At 31.6% G+C, this 11415-nt stretch overlaps 1 protein-coding gene across 2 annotated transcripts; it reads right to left on the bottom strand.

The window, feature by feature from the left end:
* Nucleotides 1–2856: 2856 nt before the first annotated feature.
* Nucleotides 2857–6010, bottom strand: LOC108450158 (uroporphyrinogen decarboxylase 1, chloroplastic-like). 2 transcript variants are annotated; one of them, XM_017747662.2, is made up of 7 exons: nt 5888–6010; nt 5644–5792; nt 4568–4950; nt 4199–4483; nt 3746–3981; nt 3489–3647; nt 2857–3373 (listed from the first exon to the last, which is right to left on the bottom strand). In XM_017747662.2, the coding sequence occupies exons 1-7, from the start codon at nt 5908–5910 to the stop codon at nt 3367–3369; spliced, it is 1242 nt and encodes a 413-aa protein (XP_017603151.1). In that variant the 5' UTR covers nt 5911–6010; the 3' UTR covers nt 2857–3366. The 2 variants fall into 2 exon arrangements, with proteins under 2 accessions (XP_017603151.1, XP_017603150.1); XM_017747661.2 differs by having other exon boundaries at nt 2857–3647.
* Nucleotides 6011–11415: the final 5405 nt, after the last annotated feature.

Here is an 11415-nt window from a genome sequence, read left to right as displayed (position 1 = left end):
GAAGGACCAATTAAGCAATTGGACCAATCTCAAAGTTTCAAACGGTAGTGGATGTTGTTTATTATCCACTAAATTGATTAATTAAGGCTAAGATTTACTTAATTAAATTTTATTAAGTTAAATTAGATTAATTAATTATTAATATAAGTATATAAGTTAAAATAAAATGAAAAACAAAGAATTTTCTCATCCTTTCATCCTTTCAAGCTTTGTTACCTTAATTGTTTAGTAATTTTAAGTATGTTTCTTGTAATTTTTATGTTTTTGAGGTTATGAGAACTTGATTTAGCTAGTTTATGTACTAATTTGTAAAATTGTTAAAGTTTTTAAAAATTTTATTGTTGAATATTTGAGGAAAATAGTGTTAATTTGTTAGATTTTAAGTTTAGATATAATTGGTAATTTTTGAAAAAGGAACTAAAGTGCATAAATTTCAAATTTTATATTAAAAAGTTATAAAATAATAAAATTGAGATCGATTTTAAAATTATAAGAACTAAGAATAATGTAGGCATAAACAAACCTTCAATGGATAATCTAGCCATAAACAAGTACAAGTGTAATTAGTAGGCTTCTACTATTTAGACTTTCACCGGATATTATTACGATCTTTACGTTAAATATAGCACCTTTGTTCTTTTTAACCAATACCATTGCATTAAGGTTGTACAAATATTAGTTCAATTTCTTAGCACCGGCAAAGAGTGGGGCACTCATAAGGCTAATGCCTTGTAGCTATTTATTTGAATCTGCTAAAGAAACTTTAATTTATGTGCAACATTTCATATGATATACTTATTTAAAGGATCATGTCTCATATTCATATTCTACACTGTTCTTAAGACTTGCGCTTATTATTATTCGTCAAATAGGTAATTAGACAAAAATATTGAAAGATAGGAAAAAGATGGAAGGATGGGGATTAGCTTCGGGCAAAGTGTCCCATTGTGGTGAAAGAACTTGACAAAGAAATGAAGACATAGCACTAATAACCGAGGATCAAAATTACCGTATGATAATATATCAGAACTTCAACAGATCTATATGTACCTTTTCATCCTTTGTAAAGGCTAATCATTCGTGTATTCTTGTTATATTCGTGTAATTTTTTTTATCATAATTATGTTTTAATTTTTTTTTTCTTATATTCATATAGCTTTTGACAAATGAATAGTTTGGATTATACTGATTAGTCTTTAGTATGCTTTGTGTTTTCACGTCATATTTTAGTTATTTTTTTAATGTCTTTTAATCATGTAGAATGTGAAATTTGCAACACTAAGCTTTGCAAAGAAATGAAAATATGGGTATAGGTAGAATCATTGTAAGCTTATAATGGGAAGAGTTAACTATAGTTAGTGCGAACTTCATGCAGGGTAAAAATATATTTGGGAATTTCATGCTATGGCCTCATAGTTAAAGGTGTTCACCATCTTAAGTGTAATCTAGATTTGAGTCGCATTAGTTACGTTTGTTGTTCGAATTTTACCCTGTTATGATAATTCACCAAAATATAATGTTAGAAAAGTAAGGAAATTTGCATTGATTAATTTATTCAAAAAAAAATTTATCCTCGAATTTTAATACAAAAAGCATATTTCAATAGAAATAAAAGAAATGGATGTCAATTAAATTTCGATTGGAACATTTGTGAATAATTGGATTCAGACTTGAAAAGTATGCGATAGTTCTCCCATCAATTACACCTAGTTATGGGTCGGATTATTCTTTCATGCTCGAAGATCCGTCCGAAATTTGAGAGAGTTTGAGAAAAATTATTAAGCCTAGATTTGGGCAAAAAATTAAGCCCGTTTAAAATATAGATTGGACTTGGGCTTAAACATTTAAGGCCCAAGCCCGGCCCATTTGACTTGTTTTTAAGTTTATAATATTTTATATTATATTTATTTATTATGTAATTTATAACACATTAAAAATAAACATTTATTAAATATATAATACTACTATAATATAAACATTAAAATAATATTAAGATGACTATATAAAAAATATCAATAAATAAAAAATATTAAATTAAAATAATATGAGTGGGCTTAAAATGAGTTTAGGCTGATCTTTTGCAAATATGAATGGGTTTTGACAAAATTTTAGTATTATATTTCAAGTTAGACTTGAGCAAGCATAAAGTATATTAATATTATACTTAGACCCGACATGAACTCAACCTAGTACATCTAATCCAATGAGCATCTCTAACTTCAAGTCCTCTATTATCATATTGAGAAAGGATTGTATGAAATAAGTGTGCCACGTCATCCTAATCACTTTCCAATTTTTTAATGACATTTCATCAAATTTTTTCATGTCATTAATATATAATTTTGGTATTTTTTTAACTTGAACCCATAACCCTAAACCTTATACCCTCAAATTTTGAGTTTATAATTTAAGGTTCAAGGTTGAGGGTTTCAAGTTCGAAGTTCAAATTCAAGGTTCGGGGTCTAGAGTCCGAGGTTCAAGTTTAAAAATTTTTCAAAATTATGTATCATTGACAAAGAAAAAATTTGTTAAAACGTCATTAAATAATTAAAAAAGATATAAAATGACGTGACACCGTTGTAATTGTTGAAATATTATTAAATAAATTTAAATGAATATAAGATGACTTGGTGCCCTATTTATTATAATCTTTTCTCTATAACATTATAAATGAAAAAATATGTGACTTGATTAGCAAGAAATATTTTTAATTTTATTTAAAAATTATATTTAAAATTTGGTGTTGATGGATTCTCTTTTAATAAAATAATCTCTAATGTTCAATAGCTAATAATATCTTTTGTTCAAATCATGATCAATGATAAAATTTTAAGGAAAATAAGCTAAAAGATAATATTTTTAAAAACATCTAAAAGTCTTATTAAAGAAAAATCTAAAATGAAATATGTATTATTTCAATTATAATTCCTTCAACAATCTAGAGTTCTAACGGCTACTCACTTTGTATCTTAACACTCGCATGCATGAATGCGAGTTAAAAGAACATGAATAAATAAATACACTCGTGTTAGAGGCATACCCACCCAAGACCATATAATATACCTACATTCAGGTAATGTATGAATGGGGAAAATCTACCATTGAGTGAAATGATTGCACTACATATATAAATACCTGGTTGTGATCCTTATATCCAAGTTTCTGCTCGTCACTTTGACGCTCTCGAACATCTCTTCCGATCATATCCTCTCCCAACCAGGTTAAAGGGGGGAAAACTCGAATAAATACTCGGACTTCATGTACATAACAAAAATCAGGATATATATTCATCCCCAACATTTAGTACTGGCACAACAGAAATACCTACCGGCTTATCCACATGCATGTACAAGAAGGATACCCCAATCAGCCCCTATCAAAAAATGGAAGTTGATTGGAGATCGTGATGCGAGGATAAGATATCAGCTTAGTCAATTCATAGAAAAATATCAAAGGATTTTGCTTAACCATAATGTTCTCAAACTAACAATTTAGATTCCTCCATCGAATGATTTTGGGATGAACCGTCATAGTTCAAGCTTTTTGAGACGTCAAAGAAATGTGCAACAGCTTCTTCGGGTGTCCCGACTAGAACTCCATGACCCAAGTTAAGAATGTGACCGCGTGGTCCTGCACACTTAACGACCCTGAAAAACAGATTGCACCAGTTTAAACACTGAACCGATGGGGCTGATTTTCTTACATTGGCCATAACGAAAATCAAACACAGTTTGAAATGGCAAACCTTTGAATTTCTTTCGTCACTGCAGAAAGTGGAGAAAACAAGTAAGCAGGGTCGACATTTCCCTGCACACTGATATAGCTACCCAAACGCTTCCTTGCATCAGCCATATCCACTGTCCAGTCAAGTCCAATCACATCAACCCCAGTTCCTTTCATGCGTTCAAGAAGGCCACCGTTACCGTTAATGTAGAGAACAAGAGGAGTTTTAGGGCATTTATTTCGTACTACACTCACAATCTGCAATTGAAGGAACCCAATAAATGAGTACAAGGGTCAAATTAAAAGATATAACAACATATTATCTGAGACAAAATTTCTCAAACCACCAAATAGGAGTTGATTGCATGTAGTAACTAGTGATGGAAGAGACAATTACCTATTGAAGACAAAAGTATGCATAGTTTCATTATTTTCATGACAAAAGTAACGAGATCTGCTGTAAATTCCAATTTACCTCAGTTATGTAAGGCTTTGACCATTGCTCCCACATGTCAGGTGGTAGTTGCCCACCCCAAGAATCAAATATTTGTATGCAATGTGCTCCAGACTCCACTTGGTAAATAATGTACTCGGATATTGCCTTTGTTAAATGAGAAAGAAGTGTCCTCAATAAATTTGGTGCTGTGTGGCACATACTCTTTATGGTTGTATAAGTTCGGGTTGTACCTCCCTCTACTATATATGTGGCGATCGTCCAAGGGGCTCCAACAAAACCTAGTACTGCTGCATGACCTCCAACCTACATAAAAATAGAAGGTACAATAAAAAATGCCAATTATATTAATCAGAATTCTAGCTATAACGCATGAAAAAGGAGAGTCACCTCCTGGCGCAAAATCTTAAGTGATTCTCCAACAAAGTGTAGCTTTTCCAAGTCAATCGGATGCAATGCCTTCAAATCGTCCTCAAAGCGAATTGGTGACTGAATAACAGGGCCCCTTACTTCTTCAATGTCAAATGGGACCCCAAAAGCAGGCAGTGGAGTAAGTATATCAGAGAAAATTATCACTCCATCAGGACGGAAAGCTTCCCAAGGCTGCAGAGAAATTTCCACAATGAGATCAGTTGTCTCTGACCTCTCTCTGAAGGATGGGTGTTTCTCAGCAAGCTTTCTGTAAACAGCCATATACCTTCCTGCCTGCCGCATCATCCATGCAGGAGGCCGACTTACAGGATCTCCTCTTGCAGCCTTAACCAACAATGGATCTAAATAAAAGATGAATGGAGATAAGGTGCGTAAGTTTATAATACCTCTGAAGGCCAAAGACAAGAATGTTGTTGCCATCACTAGCATACCAACATCAATAACAAAATTCCTTTTCCACTAGCAAGGAGAAATAATAGTCAAATTCATACAGGTTACACAAAATTTCACAGCTTTTAGAACTAAGAACATTCATCATATTATCATCTCTTCAAAAAATAAAAAAATGTAAAACATCACCTTAATAAAATTTGATATTAAAGCTCAAGAGCTAACTGTTAGATCCTAAACCAAGGCGTACCAATCCCCCATCCATGCTTCAACCATTACATTACTCAAAGAAACAAGCTTATACAAAGAATGTAATCCATTTCGAGTCTGGCCTGGCCTTATCTTCCAACCAGGTTGGCATATTCAGAACAAACAGTCTTCATTATCCAAATAGAACCTTGACCACATTTCCACCATAAGGTGCCAATTCTAGCTTCTCACAGAATGCATTCAAGTCTAAATCAAAATTCGCCTTATTACTACCTTCATAATATTCACTAAACACCCAAAATATTCTAATAAAACCAATGCAATGAATAAACAGATGACAACCCATTTTAAATCAATCTCCAAACATAAGAAACCCAGACAACCAAACTAAAAGGGGGAAAAGAAAAACAAAGAGATGGAGCAATGAACTATACCAGTAGAAGAGCAAGCTATAGAAAACTTCTTAATTTTTGTTCTTTTGGGGGATGAAACAAAAGCTCCAGGGAACTTGTTATTTTCAGCAGTGTGAAAACCCAACTGCACTATCAAGCTTGATGATTTAACACCCAAGGAACTGCAAGCACTGCATTTCAAACGGTAAAGAAGAAAAAAGAATTAGGAAAAATAATCTAAACAGTTGAAATCCATTTCTTTTCCGTATTGAAATGGGATTTTGACCTTGTTAATGGAGAGAAGCTCATTTTTCTTTTTAACTATTGGTTTCGGGAAGAATTTGGGACAGATTTTGCGAGTTTAGGCGGAACTGCTCTCTGTTTTTGTTGACTCTGTTTTCTTATCTTCGAAAAAAGATCGATGGTTCGACTTGGGTATAGCAAGTTAAGTTGATGGTTGTGATCTTGCCACGTCGGAACACTGGATAAAACAGGGCCCTGCATCGAGCACCCTTTTAATTTCCATTTTGTTTCGGTACAACTTAGAAAAACTTAAGGGTAAACAACAACTTTCATCCTCTTATAAATTTGTTTTTTCGATTTAGTCACTACATTTTTATTAACACCATTTTCACCAATTAAATATTTAATCCAAATATTTAATTTTATTAACACTATTTTCACCAATTTGTGTTTCCACAATGTTTATTTGGGATACCAATGGAATAAGTTTGCATAATAATAAAAATAAAACTTACAACACACAGTTACAAAAGGACCAATTCAAAAACCAAAACAAATTGCAGAATCATGTCTAGGTTTGTACAAACAATTGATAGAAGCAGATGCACCGACAGGGATGAATTAGGTTCACCACTATCAATAATAACCATTACATAAAAATTATACATCATTCATACAAAAATAATCAATTTTTTTATACTTTTATGTATTTTTGAACGGGATAAATACGAAATTTAGTTTAATATGTAATTTGACACATGAATTTTGAGTTGATACAATTATATACATAAAAACTGAATTGCGGTTCATATGTATACATGAAACTTTGATTTTGGTTCATTTGTATATATTTAAAGAAATGAATACATACATTTATTGTCATATTGGATTAATATAATTGTTTTTGTATGCAATAGATCAACGTAAAATGGTGCTAAATATATAACATTACACATTAGACCAAAGCTCATGTATAGTTTTGATATTGATCTCTTTTAAATTAATTATACTTTTTTGAAATTTTTAGTATTTATATATATATATATATTGGATTCTTTAGAATCAATATTAAATTGACGAAGGCTAAATATTTTAGAATTATGATCAAATTGGCATAATATATAAAAGTTAAAGTTAATATTATTATGCCAATAAAAAGAATGCCACATTGTTCTACATATGAGTGACCAAAAATCTAATGTTGAAAGCGTGGGTAATCAAATTATTACTTTTCATATTTAAGTAACTAAAATAAAACTTAAGTTTACCCGATAAAAAAAATAGATGGAGCTCTCAAAAACCTTTGATCCAAATGGTGATTGGTCATGTAACTGCGGTTGACGAAAGGGTGGAGTAGTTTGTATTGCTAAGAGTGAGAGAGGGTTTAGTTGTTTTTTTGATAAAAATTTATTGATTAATTTTTAGATTTAGAATCAAATTGATAAAATATGTAAATATTAAAGAGCTAAATTAATTATTAGGCCGACAAAAAAATATCACACTACTTTTTCATCACTCATCTAATGATAACTAATGGGAAATGACTAAAATATTAAACCAAAATAGAAAGAATGTTATAATTAGATAATTATTCTTGTAATTTACTTGAAAAATGCCCTTAAAATCTCACTTTTTTTATTTAGAATAAGAAATTAATAAGATGAATTTTATGTAGGACAGACAAACCAAAAATAACTTAATTTTAAAATATTTTTACTTATTCCCCAAAAAACTTTTAACTCAATGTTTTTCAAATTGATAGCTTGAATGTAAATAAATGAATTTGTTTAAAGTGTAATAAGTACAAGTACAATTAAAGTATAAATATAAATATATGTCCTAGATATTATAAGGCCCTGTTTGTTTAATTGAAAATGACTTCCAAAAATTGATTTCTGGAAAATGACTTGTTTTTCTAGAAAAGCTAATTTTTTTTTTGTGTTTCGATGAATCTGTGTAAAATATTTTATGTTATTTGACAGATTTATTGAAATATTTCATAAAAGCTACTTTTAGTGAAATAAACCTACATGTAACACCCCAAACCCAACCTAAACATTATGGCCAAATCTGAAGGTGTCACAAGGAATGAGTTTTAAAACGAGTTTCAAATGATAAAACCACTAACGTTTCCTTCCAACTCTTACTTGCTTGTATCCAGTGTCAAAATGTTGTTCAATTACTTATTTTGCCTTTAAACGTGATTTTAGAGCAGAAGCTTTCGAAAACCATTCAATTTCAAAAACCCAGTTCGTATTTTTAGAAACACCTTTTATTTGCATAAAAACTGTCAATTTCATAAAACAGTTTTATCAAGCATGTAGAAGAAAAACAACAAACCAAAGATAAAGGTTAAAAATCATTAAGTCTGGAGAGTCCCAGAAATTACAAACTCTTAGAATAAAACCAAAATCGTAATTAAACCATAAATTAATGACTTTAAATAGTTTACGAATGAGTGGTCACCGCTGAGTCTCTGCCGCACTGATCCACCTAAGCCTGTGGATTACCTGACAAAATAGACAGATAGATATGAGTTTACGTAAACTCAGTGTGTAACCCAACAAAATTAAGCATACAAACATACAGCATCATATACAAAATCAGAAGTAGATATAGACTCAGTTTCAGATTCAGATTTAGATATCATATTCAGATTCAGATAGCAGATTCATATTCAAATAGCAGATATGCCAAGGTCCTAACCCCTTCTTCTACACACCATCTCCGTCCATCCCATCACACCATGTGGGGTTAAAAACACCCACCTATCCCTACACACCATATTGTGCCATTAAGACACATTTCAGATAATACGCAGCCGAGTTGCCAGAATATAGGCGACATCTAGGGGTGAGCATTCGATCGAATCGAATCGAATCGAATGAAAAAATTTCAAGTTAATCGAGTTGACGAATCATATTTTATCATCCTAATTTGATTTGAAATTTTCTCGAATTGAGTCGAGTGAGATGAAATTCGAATCGAATTGAATCGAATATATTTGTTCGAGTTAAATTTTAAAAAATAATTTTGGGTCCATGTAACCACTGTCACCCATCGTAATAAAATTTATCCACCGTAATCAAATTTTTTATTAACTTTCATCACCTCATAATTTATTTATTAATCTTTTATATATGGGTTAGCTTCTTTGCTTACTTAGTTGCTTCAATTATCTTCATATTTTTGTCACTATGTATTTTGGAATTAAAAATATATTAAATGTAAAAATTTGATTTTTAATAAAAGTTATTTTAAAAATAAAATGTGAAATTGATACCAATATAAAATTTTAACACGAATATTTTATGGCATCATTAATAATTCAATTTTAATATAAATATTCAATATGACTAAACAATTCAATAATATAAATAATATAAAATGTGAAATTTAATTTAATAATATAAATAGTAGATATAAATAAAATTATTACTATTTATGTTTAGGGATTTTTTGGATAATTTTGATTTTTTATTTGGAGTAAAGGGTGAGAAGTAAAAGTTTAGGGGGAAAATAAAAAGTTTTAGAGAGTAAAAGTTTGAGAGAAAGTAAATAGGGGGAGTAAAATTTTGGAGGAAAAATATTAAAAAAATTAGGGGGGATGGGTTTGGGGTAGATGGGGTAGAATGGGAAGGAAGTAAAAGTTTTAAGGGGAAAGTGGGAGGGATTAAAAATTTGAGGGGAAAATAAAAAGTTTTGAGGGTTTTTGGGAGTAAAATTTTGAGAAAAAGTAATTGGGATTGTAAAATTTTGGTGGGAAATGGATTTTGGGTAGATAGGGGGGTTGGGATAGGAGTGGAGTAAAAGTTTTGGGGGGAAAGTGGGAAGGAATAAAAGTTTTGAGGGAAAAATAAAAAGGTTTGGGAGTTTAGGGAAAAAATGTAAAATATTATAGTTTGATATTCGAATTATTCGAGTTATTCGAATTTAAAAACTCATCTCGATTCGAACTCAAATTTCAAAAAAAAATTCGAGTTGACTCGAATAACTCGATTCGTTTAACTCAAAATTCAAATTTTTTTCGATTTTATCGAGTCGAATCGAGTTTTGCTCACCCCTAGTGACATCCGCCGTACAGAACACTTCCTCCATATATATACAAATCCCACTCCAGTCAAAGATACAGAATTATCAGATACAGTATAACAGATTAATATGATCAGCATGTTTATATACAGATAAAAGTACAGACAGGTATACATTTAGTACAATACTCAGATCAGTCAATCAAAATATCATAGCATACAAACTAGGGTTTAGTTAGTCTTTACTGACCCTACAGTAGACCCACAGTCGATTTGAGGGACCCGTACGACCCTAGGGAAAATTTCAGAAAAATAGGCCCACATGCCCATGTGACATGCCCGTGTAGGTCCACACGCCCATGTGGCCCACACGACCTGGCCTAATAATCCACATGCCCGTGTGACATGCCCACACGCCCAGTTTGGCCTTGCCTGTGTGGCCCACACGGCCGTGTGCTGCGCACAGCCATACCTTCGTTGACCACATAGGTGACCACACACCCATATGGTGTCGACAGTGCAGTTTTTCTCATTTTAGGAACACACCTAGTATCGATTTGATGTGAAAACTATCCCGAACCTTTCAAAACCTAAAATCAAAGTATCCAACAGTGATTTAGCAGATTGACTAACAATTCGACAACAAGAGTCAACACGAAATTGACTTACCACCAATGATAAACCACTTCCAACGTGCACTAAACTGCTAGAGTGAAATTCCTTGCTCCTCGATCTGACCCTAAACACGAATCACCACCAATCAATCGCTACAGATTGTCATTGCTAAAATCCCAAATCAAATGTTAAAGGAAAAGACGCCTTACCCACCCAACCGATTAGAGAGCCCGACAACCAATGGCACAATTGAAAGATAAAATCACCAACAGAGCCAAAGAAGAAGAACAAAACAATGATTCCAAAAAGAAGAACAAAAAGTCAGACAGGGGAAAAACAATAAAAAATTAACGTCAGATTTCTCTAGAGGAGAGAGGAAATTTTAGCAAAAAGAAAAGAAAAGATATCAGATAACTTCCACATCCCACTACATCCTCAATCACAACCACCTACTACTTAGAATTCCAACACAATCAAAACTCTATCCCAAAGCTGAGCAAGAATAACACTCTTGCTCACGTAGGGATTTGAACTCAGAATCTCTAACACACAAACTCCCTTACCACCACTTGAACCAGCAAGCTCATTTTGATATAAATTTACAGATAATTTAATATAAACCCACTGAAAAAGAATAAGGCTTGATCCAAAAATAACAAAATTAACCAAGATCAGACTTTTCACACGCACCCAAAACACTTAACCACTGAAATAGATACACACTTGTATCAAATACCCACAAAACAAAAATAAGAAAGTCAGGGCGTTACACTACATTTGAGATTTTATTATCTTTTCATTGTTTAATTGAGTTTATTTCATAAAGCTTATTTATATTTTAATTAATCATATTTTAATTTTAATTAATCTTCATTTACTTAATTAAGCTAAATTGTTAATTTCAGTACATTAGGGAATATAAATT

This window comes from Gossypium arboreum, chromosome 5, assembly GCF_025698485.1.
Source record: "Gossypium arboreum isolate Shixiya-1 chromosome 5, ASM2569848v2, whole genome shotgun sequence".
In the NCBI taxonomy this organism is placed as follows: domain Eukaryota; kingdom Viridiplantae; phylum Streptophyta; class Magnoliopsida; order Malvales; family Malvaceae; genus Gossypium; species Gossypium arboreum.
This window is presented reverse-complemented; position numbering and strand designations above follow the sequence as displayed.